We start from the raw sequence: 24,422 nt of genomic DNA, 5'->3' as shown, positions 1-24,422 counted from the left end.
GGCCAATATGAGGGACCACAACCCATAAGATTGGTCTTTCATTACAGAAAAGAGGCTCTCCAGTTTGATGGTAAAGGGAACAATGTGTAATTGCTGCTAATATACTGTTATATACTGCTGCTAATATGCTAATATCAAATAATGTTATATCTTTTTATAATTGTATTATGAAATATATGCCTTGTTAAAAAGAATTGAAACATGTTCATAATTGAAACCAAAAGGAGAATTATAAGCATTCCCCAGACTTACTGCTGCCATTGCATTTTATTTATCTAGAGTCTAGATCATGTACAGTTTAGCTTGTGTGGAGACCTGCAATTATACCTTAAAGAGATATTTCTGCTTGATTTTATTGAGTTGATAAACTAGATGCAGTTACGGAAGATATTTGTTTGTCACGTTTTGAAGGCCCATCTAAAAGCACACCTAATCCCGCATAGATCTGAATGCAGAGAAGCTCCTCAAAGCGATGCTGGTGGTCTTAAAATTATCAGTGGGGAAAACTATCACCTCAGTTTTGTGTTCATTTAAAGACACAATTTTTTTGCAAGCAAAGATGTAACCTCATCTTAGCATAATAAAAGAGAAATGGAAGCAGACGGATCATTTCTCTCAATAGGTGTATATATATTTTGGTGTCTTCAGCATAAGAATGGAAGGCAACACCATGTCTTATTAAAATATAGAACCCAATGGTAGCATGTAGAACGAGTAAAGGGAGGGCGCCAAGATCGATCCCTGTGGAGGTGAGCGACAGAACAGAAGAAATGACCTATCCTGAACAAAAACTTTCTGTTCCATAAATAAGATTGAAACCAGTTAACAGTTAAAAAGATAATTGAAGTAATTTTCAAACTAAAGTAATATACACTGTAAAAAAAAAAAAAAAAAAAAAAAAATCATGATTTGTTATCATAACGTTTTTTCTTCTGTCAAATCAACTTAGATAATGTATGTGGTTCAGATAACATAATATTTTGAGTTTCTGATTATAAAATCAATCTCCTTCATTGTATTAAGTCAATTTTTCAATTTCAATGAACGTAAAGTTTCAAGGCAACCAGGTAACTTCATTTTTTAAGTTAAACCAACAATAATTGTTTTACAGTGCACACATATCAGTCAAAACTGCTTGTAAAATGTAAAATATAGTCAAATACAACTATTTGTATATTTGTCAAATACAACTTATCAGTAGGCAATAAGCTTAAATGGGATACGTGGACCAATCATATACTGTAAGTATAAAGCCACAACAGAGAATTAATTTTTTAAAGCAATAACTTTCCTGTATTGTCCACAACATAAAGCTTCTGATGTTTTATAGGAATTTCATCGAAAGTGTTATGATATTCTGTATTATTTGTTAGTATGGAATTGCTACTGAGGTACAGACAAAATTATTAAGAAAAGTAACAATGGCAAGTAAATTGTTAGGGACTGCTATAACCAAGCATAGACAGTATCTATGAAGAGAGAGCGTTAAATAAGAAAAAAATAATATTATGAATGCTAAGAGGCGTCTTCTCGCCTCTGCTTTCGAACTGTTGCCGCTGGGCACTTCATAATAACTGCATGCTATTAATCATTAGTTAATCATTAGTAAATAGTTTATCTGTAATTTATAAAGCATTAATAGACATTAATAAGAAGTTTATAAATACAGCTATAAATGCTCTATTCTTGTGTAAATGCTTTATTCTTTATTTAGAAGCATAATATTGTGTTTAATCATTGTATTTTCATACTTTATTAATGATCAATTTATAATTTCCTAATGAAGAATAACATTATTTACAAACCAGTTATTTAGGAGTTGTCAGTGATTCATGAGATCACTTAAGTGTATTTAAATGTAGTAAATGCAAGAAGTTAAGCATTTAGTAGTGGTCAGTTAACTTTTTTTGGCAGCTCATCTAAAGTGAGGAATAGTTATATCTTGTAAAGCATTCATAAATTAGATTTAAAGGCTCAGTTCTCTTCTAAACAGAAAAAGGAAACAAACACAACACTTTGAACATAAAAGAACATACAAATATTTAACTGAGCCTTTGAAATCTCTTTTATAAATGCATTACAAGGCATAACAGGTCCTCACTTTAGATGAGCTCACAAAATAGTAAACTGACCACTACTAAATGGTTTGATAACTACCTGAATTAACCTTGGATTACAGTAGAAATACATGTTAAAAATGTATTAACACACTAAGTAACTATTACTATATGTCTGAATAATAAGATACATGAATGCACATTGAAATAGTTTATTAATCATTTACTCACTTTCTAAGTGATCTTATAAACCACTGACAACTCCTAAATAACTTTATATTGGTTTATTATTATTATTATGGTTTATAATGCTATACTTCATTTAGAAATCATAAATTGTTCATTAATAAAGCATGGAATTAAAATGATTAAAACACATTATAGATATGCTTTTAAACCAATAATCAGCAATTTATAAAGACAGCTATAAAGCTATAAATTCTTTAATATTGTTTTAAAAGCATATCTATAATGTGTTTTAATAATTGTATTTTCATTAGTTAAGCATTTACTATTGCTTAACTAATGATTACTAGTGTGGGGTTATTAAATTTACTGAAAGTACCTTAACTAAGCAGCTCTACAGTCTCAGAGGCTTTGGGACAGCCAGCCATTCAGACAATAGAGAAGTGTGAACGACGTGTGTTAATGGGCCACTGCAGTTCCTGCTCCAGCCTACAGGAGCGCTGCTGAGTATGGGCTTAAACACACACACATGTGTTAGTCCCCACTTGGTCAAAAGTTAAAAAAATTCACCAGAGCGTTTTTTAGTTGATTTTAACATGTTTTAAGGCATAGCTAACAGGGGACTTGAAAAATGTCCCCACTTCCCTCGGCGGTCCCCTGTTGGTGAGTGTGTAACGACACCAAAGTCCCCTCTTAGATAGGTAGACAAGTACACACACACACACACACACACACACACACACACACACACACACACACACAATTGCTTAGATCTACTGAAGAGAGACATAGTGGACTCTGACCTGGGGCCCGTTTCAATAAGGAGGTTCAACCAACTCTGAGTTAAAGCTTGAACTCAGAGTTGACTTACCCTGAGATGGGAAACTCTGAGTTTTCGGTTACAGAACAGCTGAAATGAGTTAGTTCAATCAACTCTGAGTTGACTGACTCTGAGTTAAGCGCATGCAGCACAACTATAAAAAGCCATTATCAATGGAGCACAGATATTATGAGTCACCATGGCAACAGCGCCAGACAAAAAGAGGTGTTTATTAATTACCAAGTAATCTAAATATTGTAATTTAATTAAAGGGATTACTCTTAATTCTTCTGTAATTTAAAATAAAATATGATGCAATTACATTAAATAGGCTACTACATAAACCAATTAAGTATAAAACAATAGTGGATTTAACATACATTTTTAAAAGGTATATTTTTTATGTAACCTTCTCCCTCTACACACTTTGATCAATTCAAGAATAATTCATGCAATTGTATATTGTGAATTTGAAAGAATTAAAAGTTCAGTTTCTTGTCTCTCCTCTTTGTATTAATCAAGTGGTTGAGGTTGAGATTTAGCAATTAGTAATATGTAGACCAATACTTTCTAGAGATAGTAGCCTGATTATTACATTAATCTAACTACACCGTTGAAGATGTCAGTTAATAATTCATAACTATTTTAGAGTAACTGTTATAATATAGAGGTGAAACTGGAAGAATGTTATTCAACCTAAAGTAGGCTACTATTACTTTGATAAAATTTTACCTAAGTTAAAGTAAAAATACCAGTCTAAAAATCCACTCAAGTAAAAAGTAGTTAAAGGGTTAGTTCACCCAAAAATGAAAATTAAGTCATTAATTACTCACCCCCATGCTGTACCAACCCCGTAAGACCGTTCTTCTTCGACTACTTTTTGTTACCGGCTGCTCACCGCTTAGGAGTTTTACCGCCCCCTACCGTATAAGATGACGTACTGCTTGTAAACAGAATGTTTTGCGCCTCCGGCTATATCAGTATGTCATCTTATACGGTAGGGGGCGGTAAAACTCCTAAGCGGTGAGCAGCCGGTAACAAAAAGTAGTCGAAGAAGAACGGTCTCGTCTCAGTTCTCGCGCATGCGCCCATAAGGAAGTAATGGAAAGTCGAATAAAGTCGTTATTTACGTTTTTTTTTTTCGCACAAAAAGTAGTCTCGTCGCTTGATAAAGTTATAGTTGAGCCACTGTAGGCACATGGAATATTTAAACCTTTTCTTTTAATGACTTTCTGGGCCGTCAAGAGGCAGTCCCTCAGGCTGTCTATGGAAGAGTGATACAGCCCTCAGATTCAATCAAAAATATCTTAATTTGTGTTCCGAAGATGAACGTCTTACGAAGGGTTGATGAAGGTCTTACGGGGTTGGTACAGCATGGGGGTGAGTAATTAATGACTTAATTTTCATTTTTGGGTGAACTAACCCTTTAATTTAAAACATGAGTAAAAGTTGCTGAGTAACTTGTGGGGGTGGGGTGGGGGGAGAGTTGAGAAACATCTCAGAAAATATCACGGTTTATGGTATTAAACAATTATTAAATATATAAACTGCATTCCTAAATTACGGTTATTATTATCATCAGTTAAAATGACAGTTAAATAAATTAAACATTTGTTCAATAAAACATATCAACTAACTTCAATAATTGATTATGAATAAGATTAACATCTTATTTTTTATCATTAATAACTTATTAAATTATGTTTGAAAAATAAGTGAGTTCTATTAAATGTTTTTTATTCCAATTTTTTTTATGATTTAATAGAAATATATTATCAAAAACGGTGGTAATCAAATAAAAGTTTAGCAAACGTTTTAAATCCTTTTATTTTTTGGCAAAGTGCTACAAAACAGATTTAGTCAATTAAACCATGGACAAACAATATATATTCCTTAAAGAATGTGTAAATACATTTTAGTATTATTGTTGGTGTTTAACAGCACTTCCTCTTTAAAAAAGGGGAGGAGACCGCAAGAAACTCTGAGTTTACTGAAGAAAACCTGCTCCCGACCAGGTTAGGTTCACGGAGTAAGTTACCATGGTAACTGACTCTGAGTATAAGTTACCTCTCTTTCAGAAATGGGCTTGACTTACTCTGCTGTCTCAGGTTTAACTTACCTCCCTTTCTGAAACGGAAAACCCAGAGTTTCCCTCATTTCAGGGTTAACATACTCAGAGTTTTCACTTAACCTCCTTTCTGAAACAGGCCCCTGAGGCCTTCTCTGAGTTTTACACCACAGGCCATAAAACATATCAAGAAACACACTACATATCCCAATAAAGATCTGTTCTTGCCTTGGTCTGTCGAGGATATCAACTGGACTTTCTATTCTGGTGAAATTGAGAGAAACTCACAGCACAAACAATTTTCCTGATTTTAATTTTCTTTGATTCTGATTGTAATTAACAGAAGAAAATATACAGTGAAATAAGAATTTAACATTCTCAAATGGATTTAACTAAAACAATAATTGACACAAATATTAATGATTAAACAGAAATCTTAAACTTGAAGTTAAACTACAAGGTCAAATTAGTACTTAAAGTTTCATGAATTTTATAATCTTAGATGTGAATTTCAGATTTGTGATAATAACCCTTCTTTTTCCAGTGATATTCCTCTGACTTGTTCTCTTTTGTAATGTCGCTCAGTAATCTCTTTTTCCCACTGCTGATTGGCTAGAAGTGTTGTGGCGCTCATCCGATCCACTTCCAACAGTGCTTCTCAGAAATGGCTTGCTGCACACTTTAATGTAACACTCAATGTTTACTGATTCACAAGTGCTTTTTAAAATGGCTCTCCATGCCATTGAGCTCCATAGTTGTATTTGTCTGTAAGAATATGAACCATCCTTGAGAAAGTAAAAAATCAAGTGAAAGAACCAATAAGCCCATTGACACAGAGTTTAATAAATAGAGCATTAGATGGGTTAGTGAAGAATATATAGTGACAATGATAAATGAGATCAATTTAAATCAAACAATCAAATGTGTGTTTTAGCCCATGCTAAAGATGTTCATGCAATGAAATTTGCCAGCTTCTTTTTGTAAAACACACTATAAATTAAACACATACACAAGCAGCTGGATTTATATACAGTTACAAATACAGTAGCAGTGGATCCAACCCCTGGTCTTGAGTCTCTCTAATCTGACATTTCAGGTCATGTCACCTTTATTTATATAGCGCCTTAAGGCCAATGGAAGTTAATTTTCAGAAAATGCTAAATCCAAAGGCCAACCTGTTTGCTTGTGTTTGTTAGCATTTGTCTTTGAACTGGCCTTTATTCAATACAGATTATTTCAAAGCAGCTTTACAGTGATAAACAGGAGAATTACGCATTTCAGCTGTTGTTCAGCGGAAGTCAGTTCTGTTGTAAAGATCAATTATTAAATTAGTTCCTTTCATCTATAATGCATTTCTGTAGAAAACGGTGATGTAATCAGGTACTCCAGGATCAGGTTCGGGAAGCACGTTAGGCTGCATCAGAAATCGCATACTTTTCTACTATATAGTAGCCGAAAAACAGTATGCGACAAAAGTAGTAGGTAAGAATTCACAGTACTCATAAAAGAGTAGACAAACAGTACCTGGATGACCTACTTATTCCGGCAAGATTCTGAAGTGTGCATATGATGGACACTTTACTATCCCATGAGGCCACGGGCCAGAATTTATGAATGGCAGTGAAGCAACACAACTGACACTGGTAGGTCAAATGATAATGACAACATGGCAAATGTAGTTTGTCCTTATTGCATTCACACTACACAGCGGCAGTGAAGAGATTACTTATTCAAAATAAGTACGTACTCAACAGAGTATGCGATTTCGAACGAAGCCATAGTGTTGATAGTTCTCATCTGATATGAACAGGAAACATCCTCAAACTCTTCCTATTATTTCAAGTGGCTCGTGAATCTTAATTGCTAACCCTGGTTTAAAACAATGTTTTTTATTTCAAAAACAGTAACATCCATTTTCCTCTTACTGCTATAGACTACCTCACTCAACAGTGAGCTTTGGCCATTTGTAGGCAGGAGAATTTGTGAAATAAATGTGTCCTGCAGCATTTATGACATTGTTTTCGTCCATATAGACATATCAGACAGTTTAGATCTTTCATCTCATACTAGTAAAGCATCTGATTGGTCAATTGGTCCAGTTCACATGAGAAAAGAAAGGATGAGACTTAATATCCTCCACACCGGCTACTCCCGCGCCAAGCCGCTCCACTGGATTATACTGCAACAACTACAGAGAAAGAGAGAGCGATAATTACAGGCAAACTAATTCTTTTAGAAAATAGCTTGACATCCCCAAGAATTCTTTCAAGAAAATTCATTTCATAGTGACCATATTATATTCATTGAGATTACAATATAGCAAGTCAACATCACTGATGTGAAAACAGCATTGGTTCTCGAGTGTACTAATGGAAAGTGAAATGTATATGGTTTTATACAGTCAATAACAAATTAGTATTGTTGAGAATTTATTTGTTAGAAGTCTATTTAAAATAAAAGTTAAGATTAATAAGTTAACATTTAATACACAACACTAAGATTAACAGTTCATGTTTCAGATACATATGTGGTTAAAAACATTCTATGTGTAATTGACCCTTCGCTAAGCTACGCCCGAAAAACGCCAATGGCCAATCATGTCTTAGCAACCATAACTATGCGCGGGAGGTCTGGCAAGCTTTCGAACGAGGGAACATGCTGAAGCATTCTGCGTATGGATTGTGCAAATCTGATACCGGTATACTAAAAGTTTGGACGGGGGAGAGGAATTGTTTTCCTTCCAGAAAATCTAAAACCCAAGGGGAAAAGTTATTGGCGTGATCTAGCGTCTATGTGCGAGACCCATTCTGGTAAATGTCGACATGCTTAACAAAAACACATATTGCTTGGAAATATTGACGGTTCTTCGGTCATAATGATATAACGTAAAATAAGACCATTAAAGAGACAAGACAAAGGCTCACTGACATACTTTAAAATATATTTCAGCATTTTGTTAATCGACGTCCTACTAACGTTACCCCTTGACTTAAACCAATCCGATCGCGGCTCTCCCGGTATTAATGTTATTCCACAAGATTTATTGATAAGCTGTTTGATTTATAATTATTAAGATTATTTTCACATACCCTGCTGTGTATGAACATAACTGTTCCTCAGTTTGTGTTTTCCATTTGAACGGTCAGCGTATGAGGCGCTGCTGCTTGCGCTGGGACTATAACGTTAGGCTTTAACTTCAATTTTTAAGAAATTATTCTCTAATCGGTTGCATATAATGTCGTGAATATATCCCTCGAATGCATACTGTAGTCCCCTTTGTCTTGCTCTCTCAGATATTTCACTTGTTCGCCGAAAATTACTAATTATCTCATTGGGAATGTCTGACACCGGGTGCATCCACACTATAATAGATGGGCCAGCCGCGAAAGCTTGACAGGCGTAACAACAGTAACTAGGGAGGGCGGGGCTTAGCGAAGGGTCAATTATGATTTGTGAATTGACTTCATTACCCGAGATGCATTGAGCAATGGTAAAGGTCACATGATCCACGTGAAGGTTTATGTTGGGGACTTTTGGCAACATCATCTGTGAACAAGCTCGCTGTATTTACTTTAAATTTTTATTTAAATTTTTATTTTTATTTACTTTGTATTTACGTTTAAACGTCTAAATCGAAGCAACGCCTCGCTTCGCTATTCCCAGTTGATAAAACGATAAATGTACAAGTATTGATAAATCTCTGTAGTAAGTGTTGACCTGTGTCTGTGCATGCAGTCTTGTGCTGATGTATTCATCTCGATTACGTAAAAAAGTGTAATTACAAATACGTAATTTGTAAATCAAAAGTACAAAACGAGTCCCTTTTGACAGCTTAGATTCAAAACGCCTTTCCCAACCACTTCCGTCACTGTGTCCTCTCACTTCTGGTTGCATATATAATTTTTCCACCATGGCAATATGTACCTGTTCCAGCAGAGAACGCGCCTCCTCCGACACAAACTCTGGGATGTTCAGGGATGAGTGTCTACCAATGCCAGCAGGATGACACTGATATAGAGACTAAACACACACACAGCAAACTACACATGAACAACGACAAACTTAAACAATAATAGTGTTAACCTTTAATATTAAGCTGTAGAAATTACATGAAAATACAATTATAACAATACAATTATCCCTCCAATTCAATTTACCACACTCAAACAATGCCTCAATTTTTTTTAAATGATTCACTGAAAATGATTCAAGTGTTGAAATACTCCTACCTTCCCAACTATGAGCTCAAATAAAAGGGCTCCCAAACTCCACCAATCACACGCTAGCGTCTCTTCACAGATTCCGCCCACTTCTACATGTCACAGAGAAAGAGAAGCTATTGTAAGTGCAACAAAATATTCCATAGATGTGTAAGAATGTTAACTCATAAACCAACTAAATTAGTAAAGTAGCTTTATTGCTACTCATCAACAGTGCATAAATATTTAGCACACTCAATCGACATTACCTTATGAGGCAATAAAGCTCCGACTTTTGAGTCAAGTTATTACGATGTCACCATGCAGACAGAAAACAAAATACAGAAGGACTCAAATCCAAACAAATTCATGAAAAATTAAAATTATCCTTCTAGTAAATAAACATTTCTTTGAAAATAGAAATTATTGACATGAAACGAGAATTTGTGCTGAGCCTAGAAGCCCTCATAGTGATGTAGCCCTCAGGAGCCACTCGAGGTCCACCTCTCATGGCCTACAGCTCTTACTTTGAGATCGCATCTAACGCCACTGTCTAAACCGTCTTACGCCGGTTTCACACTGCGCGCATTAGCAGAGTGTAAGCAGCGCAGGAGCAGTGCGTACAGTGAGCAGAAGCAGAACACACGCGTTTTGCTTTCATACTAGCAGCGTTGACGTGTGCGCCGTGTTTACAGACAAAGTACTCTATAATGGGCAAGTTGGCTTTGCTTTATTTCATTTCCAAATACATTTAAGATAAAACACTTGTCAAGAAGCTTATTTTATTCATTAATAGGCTATATTATATAACTTACATTATACAATCTTTGTTTTTGTTGACTTTGTTTTCTTTTTAAATTGATTGACTGTTTAAAACACAATATCATCAATGCACTTTTGGGTAAAAATGATGTGTATTTTGGCTACGATCAATGCATTGTCATTTTAATTCAGTATAAGCCTCGCGGCAAAAATACAGAACGCCGAAACGATCGCGGCACTACTGCTCCTATTCTGCTCCTGCTACGCGCTGCTGCACTGCCTCTGTGTGCGGTGTGGATGCTCTAATCTGTTAACATGGGCGGTGGAAAAAATATGCTCTGCTAACGTGTGCAGTGTGAAACCGGCGTTAAAGTCTTAAATGGTTATAGAGCTGCATACCATGGCGGTTCTGCAGGTGTAGCGTCTTTCAGGACTTTGACGAGGGGGCTGGCTTTACTTCTGAGGAAGTCAAGAAGACCAAACGGGTGATTGATCTGGAGGGTAGTGCCACAGAGCACACAACTTACTTATGCAATCTGTCACTTCATGGCCTTACTCCCCTTCTGGCTTAATAGCTTGTGGCTTGAGAAGTCCGTCCCTCACTGGCAAGTCAGAAAACGAAAGGAAACGCATCTAAAAAAAACGCCACTCTGATATTGATTCTGGTTTTAATTCTCCTTTTGTCAAAGTCTGCTTGCTCCATTATGTTTGAACGAAACAACAGTGTGTCGCTAGACGCAACACTACGCAGTTGTCCAAGTCTGTCGCCAGTTACTATGGCAGCACAAGCGCAAACCAGGGATAACGAGGATATTACATCATTGACAGGTGACAAGTGAACACTTTTTAAAATTGTAAATTTCTCTGAATTTACAAACACTTGGAAACATTTAGGATAATGGAAGTACACAATTGAAAAAATATATAACACTGCACATGTGGTTTTTGGATATTTTGATACAAAATTCTTACATACTGTACCTTTGATTCAATTCAGATTGGATTATGCTTTCAATCTTCTTTTTGATCTGAATGGTATGACTTGTCCCACCCCCTAGAATGCAACTGAATGCGATACTAATGCGAAACAAGAAATTAATTTTTTACATAAATATTTACAGCAGGTCTAATCGCACGGGATTAGTAAGTTTTCGGACTTTTTCACAGAAGGTAAAAGTTGCCGTAATCCTCACTGACATTGTCCATAAAAATTACTGAGATGCATATTCGGACGGAACTAAAATCCCTGAGAAGCTCTGGTAATAATACTTTATCCCACCTCTCCATGCTAAACGCGTCCTGTCCGAATAGGGATTACGATTACAGAGACCATTTTTAATGCAAGAGCTCATTCTTCCAGAAAGCTGTATGCCTAAGAAAGTTAGATACTTTCTTAAAGGGGTGGTTGATTATGATTTCCCTTTTCTAACTTTAGTTAATGTTTAATGTTGCTGTTTGAGCATAAACAACATCAGTAAAGTTGCAATGGTCAAAGCTCAAAGCAAAGGGAGATATTTGCATTTAAAGAAATTGCTTTTTAAGGACTACAACTAAAGGCTGGTAGGGACTACACAAGGTACCTTCCGGGTAAGTGACATCACTAACCCTAAAGTTTACATAAACCTCACCCACGGGAACACGATTTATAGATCATCATGACAGAATATGCTAATCAATGACTAGAAGATAACTACACATAAGCTACCTAAATTAATCAATTAACCATTTCAACATGACTTTTGCGTAAACTTACACGCCATTTTCAAGTAAAGTGGAGTGTTATCTATACGCATTTTGAGGTATCTGTGTGTATGCGTGTATGTCTGTACCATTAAATGTCTGAGTGATTCCGCGTGCATGTACACACTGTTAAATGTCAGAGCGAAATTAGGCAACATGTAGATCTACATCTGGGGAGTGATATTTTTTTCCTAGGATGGTAGGGGAACACTCATAAATGGTATTAACCCCAGTGACGGGTAGGTTTAGGGACGGAGTGGGACCAAAAAAAAAATCTACCGGGAAATTTTGTATACCACCAGCCTTCGTCGGCGGCAGGGCCAGACTAAGAGTTCAGGGGCGCATGGCGCATGGTCCCCCGCAAGAACATGTTGTACATTTTAAGGTTAAATGCTCTTTTAGAGATCAAAATGAAGAGCTTCAACCCATGAACTGCTTGGTGAACAAAGAAAAAGCATTGATTTGTACCAGGACAATAAAGAGGGCTCAAACATCTTTTTAGTTATGAGAGTCTCAGTCTGCATTACATTATCAATGGTGTTTTAATGCCAAACAATTACTATAATAATGTAATGATTTATAGAATTATTTCTATGATGTAAATCCATATAGCCTATAAGTCAAGTCAAGTCACATTTATTTATATAGCGCTTTTTTACAATACAGATTGTATCAAAGCAGCTTCATAGTGATAACAAACTATATAAATGAAAATGAATATTTAAAAAGTATATTTTAGCCAACATTACAGTATAATATTTGATGATTTCTTCACTTGCAAGAAATAAACCCTTGAGCTTTTATTTAGGAGGAAACACCAGCTGATCGCGTGAGCAAAGAGCACACTTTTCTTTAAATCACCCAGCACAAACAGGATGCCTATTCTTAAAGTCTTGTGGTGTTTTATAAAGGCACAAAGCCATATCATGGTTTCAATTTTAGTTTGTTGGCAAAATATAACACTAGAGACCTTTATGTTAGGTTATACATTTTACATCTCATATGTGTTAGTAAAGGGGAGAAGAGAGAGTTCGGCAAAAGGCGGATTCGAACTTGCGTCGAAGGATCAAAAGCTGCTTTCAAGCACTTCACGCCCTACGACCTACGCCACTGTAGCTATTCCGTGACGAGCATCTATTTAGACAGACACTTAGTGCAAATATACGCTCCGTTATCAAAAACGTAAAAAACAAAACAAAACATTTTTCTTCCCCTCGCTTGGGCGCATAGAAAACTCCCGACTCTCCTGATTGCCACTCCGCTACTGGGGTAGGTCATATATTTATATATACAGTAGTGTAACGTTAAGTCAACGGCATTGATAAACACACTGAAAATCGATTATGCGTGTTGATGGCACGCCAAAAATGGAAATACGAATTGCCGTGTCATACATACACCATTTCATGAGATCAGTCTGACCATTCAGAAATGACAATTTTAACGTGCTATATAAAAATATCTGTGGGGTATATTAAGCTAACACTTCACATACACACTCTGGGTACTTATTTTACATCTTGTGAAGTAAGAAATAAGGTACGAGAGGCTGTGCTGTATCGTGAATAAGTGACGGCTGAAGGGCGTTGTTAGGCTCAAGGCGAAGTGGAGTAACCCCTTCAGCCGTTACTTATTCACGATACAGCACTTGCCTCGAGTACCTTATTGCTCTTATAAAACGGTTACCACTAGGGTTGGGTATCGTTTGAATTTGAACGATTCTGATTCCGATTCCTTGTTTCGATTCCGGTTCCCAACAATTCTCGATTACGATTCTTTTAAGAGGCAGGGTCAAAAAAGTTTAGCTAACCTTGCTAACCAACGGTCTTTCTGAAGGAAATACTCCTTCTGTCACAAATACTCCTTTTGTCACAAATTTTGCATTTTGCCGAGATTTCGTTATTTTTAGAAAAGTGAAGCCACACATTGGACTGCTGATCTGTGTTGATCTGTGTTGTGCTACTTACATGTTATCACTGTGAAGCTGCTTTGATACAATCTGTATTGTGAAAAGCGCTATATAAATAAATGTGACTTGACTTGACTTGACTGCTGACGTAAGCTACTCATGTTCGACTCGCGCGGTTATGCCAACACTTCCGGTAGATGCTTCTTCGTTGGTGTTGTTCAGCGGTTTCTTCTTCCGGTCGGTGGACTGTGAATATCGAAACTAGGAATCAAAATTTTAACTTTTGAACGATTCCGGGAAAAATGAAAAGTTAGTCCCGGTTCCAATCGATACTCGATTCTCGATACCCAACCCTAGTTACCACACAATACAAATATTAAAGTAATAAAAAATTGTATTAGTGCAACTTTCATGAAGTAAAATCACTAAAAGCCTTCCTTCCGCTAGAAAAAAATAGTCCCTGACCTAGAACAGTAACAACGTTCCAATGTGTAAAATGCATGAAAGCTCAAATAAAAACAACATAGGAACTGCAGTGTTACGCAATGATACATAGAACCGTTGGGTGAAGCGGTCATAGCCGTGTTTTATCACAAATAAAGCACAGCTATTGACAGAATCAAGGATTGGAACTAACCATTTTATAAAAGGTAAAAACATACCACCCCTTTAATTATTATTATTTTTTTTTTTATAAAACTCCATAATTGATTGTGGTGGATGGTAAACTCAAAGAAAGATGACATACAGTGCATTTAAAGACAGTGCACAAAAACAGTACAGAATGTGTCTATAATGTTAAGACAAGCTAACCTGGTGCGCAGTACATCTTTGAGAAGGCGTTAGGGTCACATGACTCCTCTACATCACTCCAGCTACAGAAATAGGTCAGCTGCACATGACCTGAGAGAGAGAGAGAGAGAGAGAGAGAGAGAGAGAGAGAGAGAGAGAGAGTCAATCCAACTCTAATCAAATTACACAACAGCCTTAAATAAAGTTATTATGTAATGTGCACTAGTCTTTTACTTATAATTCAAGACTCCACAAAAAAGGTTTAATGAATACTGAAAAACATTTCGCACACACACACACACACACACACACATGAAATGAAAATGACAAGTATGTGAACTTGAAAAAAAAAACTTGGCAAATGCATTTTAAACTAGATTTTGAAAAACATTTCTCCTTTTAAGATAAAGGGAGGACAAACCAATATAATTAAAAATACATTTAAATACTAGACCACAACATGTTGTCTTTGGTCGTGTGTTTGTTAAACAGAGCAGTTTGTCAATTCTCAAACCTGTCCTGGGGACCCATCCACCACCCCACATTTAGGAAGATTTCCCTGATCGGTCATATAACTAACTCAAGTCTTGCAGTTTCTACTAATGAGCTGATAGAGTTGAATAATTTTCACCATCAGCTATCGAATGATTTTTTTATAAACAGCCGATGACCAGGGCTGATCCTGGCGCTCCTCACATTCAATAACAACAGAGTTTTGTTACTTCTGACATGAAACAAAGTGTCAGCTCTAAAATACTGTCCATTTTATCAGAAAAATTCTAACAACAAATGACATTTTGACACTCTCAGATGTGACATATCGCTGTAGCACCTCGATTCAAGATATAGCATTAAAAATCATGCATAAACATCAAATGGTACATCGAGTGTTTCAAGCGAGGAAAGACGTCAATAAAGCAGCTCGTGAACTATGTCACTTAACATTGCATTTACCTCCGAAAAGTTATCCAATGTTTATCCATATTTAGTTAGCTATTAAAAAAAGCACTAGAGGAGCTTACTTACTGTTTATAATATAATGATACTGTATGCTTGAATAAACCTTCTATGAATATAAGCGTTTATGAAAACTATCTTATTTGCAATCAAGATACACTGACACAATAGTCACTCTATTTCAGTTTTTATTTCAGTGTAATTATTATATCTAAAAATAAATAGCAGTTGAATAAATAGCAATTTATTTCAACCTCTAATATTATAGTAATGTATAAGTAGTATTTAAGCTTATCGCCATCACCGGCTATTACATGACAGATACATATTAAACATTTAACAACATAATATCGTAAGTACAACATAATGAAAACAAACTTGGACAAAAAAAATAAAATAAATAAATATGTACATGTACAAAATTAGTATAATTCTATAAAATATTCTTTAAAAATGAACAAAAAAAATCTAATAAGTCCTTAAAAGTTTGTCCTGATAAAAAGCGCTGTATCATGTTTACAGCATTAGTTGGGAAATATTTTTCAACCTATCTGAATCGGCAGAGGTCACTCTGACAGGGTTCCTACACTTTTCACACATTTCATCAGATGAATTATCAAACATTAGAAACCACTATAGCTTTATTGGTTAACATTACATTAAACCATCAGGTGGTTGGATTTGACATTGGCTGTCATGAAGCCATTATAACATTTTAATGACAAATTCAATGTGTACCACTGTAGTTGAGGTCACGAAAAATATTCATGACACAGTTATAATGCCTCATGACAGCCAATGTCAAAGCCAACTACCTGACAGTTTAACTTCATTTAATGTCAAGTTGTCATTACAAAGACACTGACAGGTTATGATCATGTATTGGTTTGTCAAGATGTCATAACAAAGACATCTTAAATGTCATATTTGCATTCAAAATGTCATTATTGAGCAAAAGACACTTAATGACAGTTGTCATAAACATGCATAAACCTTATTTCATATTCATGACATATGTCATGTCATGGTTATGAAGGTGTCATGCCAGTCTTAAACACACCCCTTCAAGTAAAGTGTTACCCAAATTTCCAAACCTCTCAGTAGATTTTTAGACCACATTCAAAGTGCCCCTATTATGCTTATTCAAATATTCGGTTAAAATCGGCAAAATCGTTACTGTCTTGTGACAAGCACTGTAAGTGGTAGACCAATCACAGCAGAGTATGCTCACGACAAGGAGGGATTTAAAGAGAATGAATCATGGGACCTGCGTTTGAGAATCATTGAAAAATGTGGTGAATGAAGGAAATGTGCAATGTATTTATGAGTTGTAATTATGTGAAAATGAAAGTGGTTTTTGTAGAGACCTCCAAAGCAAAAAGAGTATTTTCAGCCCCCCCAAAAATGGTTTTAATCCAGTTATTTATATATTTTGCTGTATTGTCTGTAGACATAGGTTATAGTATACATAAACTAGCAATTTTAATGATTAAAAGCATGCAAAAAAATTCCTGTGTCCATGTGAATAGTTTCTCAAGGGCATGAAAAAGTTTGTGTGCATGCAATGCTAAAGTATGTGTATATACAGTACGGTGCAAAAGTCTTAGGCACGCAAGTATTTTCACAAAAAGTGGTTAAGCATATATTTTGCATTTTGTCAGTAGGAAATATCAGCTTACATTTCCTAACATTGATTTTGCCATTAATTGAGTGAGCTTTTTTTATTTTTGCAAACGTCCTTTAGAGGTTCTGTAATGCGCTGCTAAGAATATCATGAAAAGAAACTCAAAACGCTTATAACTGGCCACAATCATTCAGTTGTGTTTCACGATCACTAAAGAATCACTAAACAGCTGCCTTGAAAACACACTTCTTGTATGATGCATTTATTTTCATTAAATCCTTTTAAATTCATTAGATTTTATGGTATGGAAAACTAAACACTAAACAATGGATGAAGCAAAGTAAACTGAGTTTGTAAATATTCAGCCTTTGAGAATAAGCAGATGCTTCTGCCGGTTCCTTCGGTAATGGGAACTAATGCGCAAATACTATTCTCAAAAGCCACCATAAAAAACCCCCCAAAAAAACCATTGGGCTCGTGGAAATGTGAAAAACGGCAAATTTCAACAATACGCAGTGAGTAAGTGATTCACCTGTGTTGTTTAGCAGTATGTTGCTGGGGTTCAGGTCTCGACAGATGACTCCCTCCTGATGCAGCGCATCCAGAGCCACAACCATGTCAGCAGCCCAGCTCCGCACCATCGCCTCTGGGATACGCGTGTCTAATGAAACAGCCGCCAACCTATCCAGCTCTTGAAACAACTTCGACACTTTCTCAACCTCCTGCTCTCCTGAAGAGCCCTCTGACCCCAACCCCACGTCTTCATGCTCAACCAAGCTCTTCTGAGATCTGGGAACCGCTGCGTCCAGCGTACCCGAGAGCTTGGGGGAAGACAGAGTCAATAAGTCTGCTGTTTTTGATGGTTTGTGTGGAAGTGGAAGCGTAGCCACATCAACAGACGGGTCCAACTCTGCATTCTCTCCTCTCTGTAGAACATCTGGCCTGCCAAATGTGGGAGAGGTTTTGTCTACAACAGGGAAAGCGATGCCTTCAGGGACAAGCTCTTCCTCTAACACAACTCCTGTGCCTCCTTCGAGTGCCGGCAGATTGACCAAAAGATCAGGCGGTTGTCCCTCAACCGCACAGCTGACATTCACATCCTCTGATACAGCCTCTTTAAAGGAAATTACCGGCACCAACTCATTTGAGCACTGATCACCGTCAGACCTCCAGAGATCCGACTCTTCCTGTTGCTTCTCCAGTGGCTCCTCTATACCAGCATCTGAGGGTGAAGACAGTGGCTTGCAGACGTCCTCACCCTCACTGTAGAAGAGCTCCTTGGGCGGCGATGGGCTCAGATGGTCAGATGTGCATTGATCCATAAAGCCAGCCAGTTGATCCTCCTCAGTGAAGAAGCTCAGCTCCTGCATTGAAACCGGAGAGCAGAGACTATCGGTGTTTAGCGTTGAACATGCATGTTTCTGCGTGCAGGGGTTTTCCTCTGGCTCCAGCTTCTCCTGCTCGTACTCGTTGCACAGTGTCAGGTAGCTGTTGGTGCACTCCTCCTCAGAGGTGGCTCCCGAATCTGGCGGTCGGGCTCCTAATGGACGCTCTCCAAAGCTTAGGACCCGGGAATCCACACTGCTGGAACCGGTGGGTACAGGGTTCAGGGCTGAATGTATAGCTATAGAGTGAGCTTTCTGGATGAAAGGTATGTTGAAGCTTTCGTCTGGACTGCTGCCATGCAGATACTTGCAGATATGAGTCCACAATTTACCACCTGATGAGACAAGGAGGAAGTGCTAGTCAACATCCGGTGTACACACTTGGGCATTTAGTAAAAAGTAAAAACGCAGTGAAAATAACACAAACCCTCAGCATACTCCAGTAAAAGAAAGATGGAATCCTCTGAGACGATGTATTTCTCCAGTTGTACCATGTTAGGCAGGGAACGAGGCACAACGGTCTTCTTGACACGCCCACAAGCACTGCTTTTCCTTAAACCCTGAACACACACATCATGACAGTACAAATCAGGGGTCTCAATCTACAAGACTGCAGTCCAAAAAGAGTTTTAGAAAAACCCTGTTAAAATGTAATAATTACCAGAGCTGTCTAAATGGAAGCATCTGTTGAGTTCAGTTGAAATTTATTTTTAATTTGCTGTACTGCTAATCCAGCCACTTTATTTTGGCCGTCAAACTGAAAATGTTGCAAATATAATGTGTAAACTGAATGTTATGGGTCAAGTCCTCGTATATTCCTATTACAGCTGACCATTACATCAAAGAAAGCTTGAGATACGTCTAATCTCTAAACGAGACCGTGAGCTGCTGAATAGCGCCGAATTGCTGATACTCTGTGTACCGTGAGCAACGGCCCACTTTAAGCACTGCATACAGATCAAAAATACATGTTCCTCAATAGTTAAGGTTATTGTCGTTTCGTTTTAGTCATTTCAGGTCGAGTCCATTAAAATTACGAGCCACCAAGTCGAGTGCCCATCTCTGGATGAGAGTATGCGTACATAATTGTGCCACACAATCTCTCCAACATACACTAATGAGTCCGAAATATGAACACTTTTAAAAATCGATCAAATTTAGAGGGTAGAAATTTGTTTATTGTACTTCTACAGAATAAAGGGTAGATATAATTTTAATGATGACTGTACTTTATTACACATTTAAAGTAACTCTATTACAACATTGTCACAATGGGTCTCTACAAAGGGAAGATAGGTTGACAGAGCCTTTTCTATATGTGCCAGTAATGATACTTGAAATTTGGAAGACTCACTTCTCCATCAGTCTTCATAAGCTGGAGGGATTCGTACTTAATTATTGGCCTATACCCTGACCAAAATACATTTCTCTAATGTCCTTTTGGGGATATCTACAGGCAACATCTGTGGGCCCTTGAAGCCACTTATATTCACTTAATATTCTGTTTATGCTATCACCATAATACCTCCCTTTTATAAATCCAATTTGATCTTGATTTATAAAATTGGTAATCACCTCGTTTAACAGTTGAAATAAGATGGTTATTTATATACGCAGATCCCTGTACACACGACATATGGGTCCATGCCTTCCTTATGCATTACAGTTTTCAAAAAAAGACGATTTTCATTAAAATTCAAAAATGGCAAAGAAAGGCATTATTACCAACCATGGCAAAATTGGCAACACTGCATGACTCAAAGAATGTAAAGAGAAAGGGCTTATGACAATAGGCCAAATTAATCAAAAGTTATGTCTTTTCGTATATAGTTTAATCACTAGGTACGGTCACCAAACCTCTCAAATCCATCCACATGGCCCCCCTTTTTTTCCAAAATTTAATTACCAATTTGTAATACTTCAGTCCTCGATATGGTTTAGATACAGCTTTCTGTTTTTTAGTCTTACTGTAAATAGTTGAATCAAATTCAAACAGTCAATTTAACCCTCTATGTTTTAACATGCCCTGACATTTGTGCTTTTTTCAGATGCTTATAAACATATTAATGGCAGAGGTGTAATTACAGTCTATTCAGCACAAACAGCCCATAATATGTGAGCAACATGTGTGTGTCTGTCTGTCTGTGTCTGTCTGTCTGTGTCTGTCTGTCTGTCTGTGTCTGTCTGTGTCTGTCTGTGTCTGTCTGTCTGTCTGTCTGTGTCTGTCTGTCTGTCTGTGTCTGTCTGTCTGTTTCTGTCTGTCTGTGTGTGTCTGTCTGTCTGTGTCTATCTGTCTGTCTGTCTGTGTCTGTCTGTCTGTCTCTCTGTCTGTCTGTCTGTCTGTCTGTCTGTGTGTGTCTGTGTGTGTGTCTGTCTGTCTGTCTGTGTCTGTCTGTGTGTGTGTCTGTCTGTGTCTGTCTGTGTGTGTGTCTGTCTGTGTCTGTCTGTGTCTGTGTCTGTCTGTCTGTCTGTCTGTGTCTGTCTGTCTGTCTGTGTGTGTCTGTCTGTCTGTGTCTGTCTGTCTGTGTGTCTGTCTGCGTCTGTCTGTCTGTGTCTGTCTGTCTGCGTCTGTCTGTCTGCGTCTGTCTGTCTGCGTCTGCCTGTCTGCGTCTGCCTGTCTGCGTGTGTCTGTCTGTCTGTGTCTGTCTGTCTGTGTCTGTCTGTCTGTGTCTGTCTGTCTGTGTCTGTCTGTGTCTGTCTGTCTGTCTGTCTGTCTGTGTCTGTCTGTCTGTCTGTCTGTCTGTGTCTGCCTGTCTGTGTCTGTCTGTGTCTGCCTGTCTGTGTCTGTCTGTCTGTGTCTGCCTGTCTGTGTCTGTCTGTCTGTGTCTGTCTGTCTGTGTCTGTCTGTCTGTCTGTCTGTGTCTGTCTGTCTGTCTGTGTCTGTCTGTCTGTGTCTGTCTGTCTGTCTGTGTCTGTCTGTCTGTCTGTCTGTGTCTGTCTGTCTGTCTGTGTCTGTCTGTCTGTGTCTGTCTGTCTGTGTCTGTCTGTCTGTGTCTGTCTGTCTGTGTCTGTCTGTCTGTGTCTGTCTGTCTGTGTCTGTCTGTCTTACTTTCAAAATAAAAGTTTCTTGCGTTCTCTTATCCATCACCAACAGCACCTGCACATAAAACACACATGAATAAAGGCAATTTAAGGCAGTTTAAACAAAAGCAGTTTTAAAAAACACTTTTGAAACAGTGTTGTATAGATAGAACATTAAAAAAAAACAATTTAACAAATAAATCCTTTAAAACTTTTTAAAGAGTTTAAAAGACAGATCCTTGTCATGAAAACATTAACAACAGAGACAATATAGGTATATATACCGTACCATCACCACCAGAAGGCTTTACGAAAACATTGCGATTCAAGGAAATAAAAGAGTTCTTCTTAAAAGTTTATTTCCTGTTGCCAGCTGGTGGCGCTATGACTGTGACCCACAATAGCTACAACCAAGTGATCAGCACCCATGACTAAACATACAACTGCAATTTGATCTATTTTGATAGAAGATATGAGACTCTTTCGTTTTTATCTGATGCTTTTTTTTTTGCAATGACAACACTGTTTGATAGCTATGGGGTGGTGATGGCGCAGTGGATAAGACACATGCCTTTGTTGTGAGAGACCAGGGTTCGAATCCACTGTGAGACACCAATGTGTCCCAGAGCAAGAAACTTAACTCCTAGTTGCTCCAGAGGCATGCGACCTCTGACATATATAGCAATTGTAAGTCGCTTTGGATAAAAGCGTCAGCTAAATGAATAAATGTAAATGATAGAAGCTGTTACCTTTTACTGGTGATTCATATTTTTTAATTTTTACTTCATATAACGTTAGCCTTTTTTGTTGATCACATATTTTACCATTTCATGTGTTTTAAAAGTTAGATCGTGGTGTTATGAACGCAGTTGTTCACTCTGGTAATATAATCATTTTTAAATTAATAAACTCTTTTATAAGTCAATATTTTGTCAAATTATTGATTTATTGGGTAGGTAGCCATGTTATAAGTGGGAAAATGTATAGCGAGGTGGTTGTTGCAGCGAAAACAAACCCCTTTAGTCTGATTCAAGATCCCTCCGCGGGGTTGTATTCGCTATAACAACCGTCTTGCTGACAAGACAAAATAAGGACTGTCAAGTGTGTTTAAACAGTGTGGTACAGCAAGCAAACCAGTAGCACTACCATTCTTGCCGCGTCGAAAGCGGACTTTTCACTGATGTAATGACGCAATGAAGTGCATTTGCCTACCCTGTTCCATTTAATTGTTCTCCGAATGCTAAAGAGGAGTGTCGTCTAGCCTCTGAAGGAAATGACTTGGAAGGACCCGTCCTGACAAGGAAGTATCCTTGACATTGAGAAACACGTTTTGTGTATATATAGTATATCTTATATTTTCTGTCGTTCTACATACATCATCTGGTATCATTCAACCGATTGGCTATGAGCTACGTACAGGCGCATTTGATAGACATTCATAGCTCTGGGCATTCGTAAACCATGCCTCAAATACGAGAAAATGTGGTTTCCAGGCGACGTCTCATTCTCAATGATACGTGGTCTGGCGTTAGCCAGGCTACTTCGCCCTATTAATGGTGACATATCCCATAACTTATACTTAAGATTATTTTGGTCATAACTGCCAAATTTAGAAAAGAGCTTGTGAAGATTGTGATGTATACCTTATCAATAACGCCCAGCACTCTGTAATGCTTCAGCTCATCAAAGTGAGTCTGCTCAGACCACGAGCCGCCACAGCACTGCGAGCCCAACGCCTGAAGAGACACCAAACAAAGAGACAAATGAAGGACATGGAAAGGTTGTAATTCATAAAAATGTGCACAGAATAATCCAATATGTGAGTGCACAATCATGTTTTGAATGTTCCTGCGAATGACATAAAACATTCATATGCAAAGTGCATGTAAATATTGTTCACTTACTTTTCACAAACCTTTCACGGTAACACTTTATAATAACTGCACGCAATTAATCATTTGTTAAGCATGAGTACACATTTAATTCATCATTTATAAAGCATTAATATATGTCTATTAATATATCTATAATGCGTTTAATAATTGTATTTTGATACTTTGCTAATGATCAATTAATAATTTCTAAATTAAGTATAGCATTATTTACAAACCAGTTATATAAGAGTTGTTGTCAGTCATTCATACGATCACATAGAAAGTGTAATTAAATGTAGTAAATACAGGTAGTTATAAAGCATTTAGTAGTGGTCAGTTAACTATGTTTGTGAGCTCATCTAAAGTGAGGACTATTCATGCCTTGTAAAGCATTTATAAAGGAGATTTAAAGGGGCATCATTCTTCTAAACACAACAGTGATACAGAACATAGAAACAGGCTTTAAATCTCCTTTATAAATGCTTCACAAGGCATGAATAGTCCTTACTTTAGATGAGCTCACAAACATAGTTAACTGACCATTACTAAATGCTTTATAACTATACAAAATTAAACCTGAATTACAGCATAAATACAAGGCATGAATAGTCCTCACTTTAGATGAGCTCACAAACATAGTTAACTGTTCCTCACTTTATGACTAAATGCTTTATAACTATACCAAATTAACCCTGAATTACAGCATAAATACATGTTAACAAAGCATTTATTAACACACTAAGTAACCATCATTATATGTCTGAACAATAAGATGTATGAATGTACAATTAAATAGTTTATTAATCACTTACATGTTCCAAGTAATCCTATGAACCACTGACAACTCTTAAATAACTGGTTTATAAAAAATGCAATTCTTCATTTAGAAATGTTAAATTGATCATTAATAAAGGATGAAAATACAATTATTAAACAAATTATAGATATGCTTTTAAATCAAGAAGAAATCATTAATAGCTGTATTTATGAACTGTTTATTAATGTCTATTAATGCTTTATGAATGATT

At 37.0% G+C, this 24,422-nt stretch overlaps 1 protein-coding gene across 2 annotated transcripts in view; it reads right to left on the bottom strand.

Moving 5' to 3' along the window:
- Positions 1-7,007: 7,007 nt before the first annotated feature.
- Positions 7,008-24,422, bottom strand: part of rps6kc1 (ribosomal protein S6 kinase B1) — a 44,470-nt gene continuing 27,055 nt past the window's right edge. For both annotated transcript variants that reach the window (XM_039667133.2, XM_039667134.2), the window contains 8 exons: positions 23,164-23,256; positions 21,549-21,596; positions 18,927-19,059; positions 17,647-18,834; positions 14,555-14,644; positions 9,361-9,443; positions 9,056-9,151; positions 7,008-7,319 (listed from right to left, as the gene is read on the bottom strand). In XM_039667133.2, coding sequence (XP_039523067.2) covers positions 7,218-7,319; positions 9,056-9,151; positions 9,361-9,443; positions 14,555-14,644; positions 17,647-18,834; positions 18,927-19,059; positions 21,549-21,596; positions 23,164-23,256 — 1,833 coding nt within the window. In that variant the 3' untranslated portion in view covers positions 7,008-7,217. The remainder of the gene's footprint in view (positions 7,320-9,055; positions 9,152-9,360; positions 9,444-14,554; positions 14,645-17,646; positions 18,835-18,926; positions 19,060-21,548; positions 21,597-23,163; positions 23,257-24,422) is intronic.

Source organism: Pimephales promelas, chromosome 13 (assembly GCF_988280905.1).
Source record: "Pimephales promelas chromosome 13, fPimPro1.hap1.1, whole genome shotgun sequence".
In the NCBI taxonomy this organism is placed as follows: domain Eukaryota; kingdom Metazoa; phylum Chordata; class Actinopteri; order Cypriniformes; family Leuciscidae; genus Pimephales; species Pimephales promelas.
Note: the sequence above shows the minus strand (reverse complement) of the source record. Positions and strands in the feature narration are given on the sequence as shown.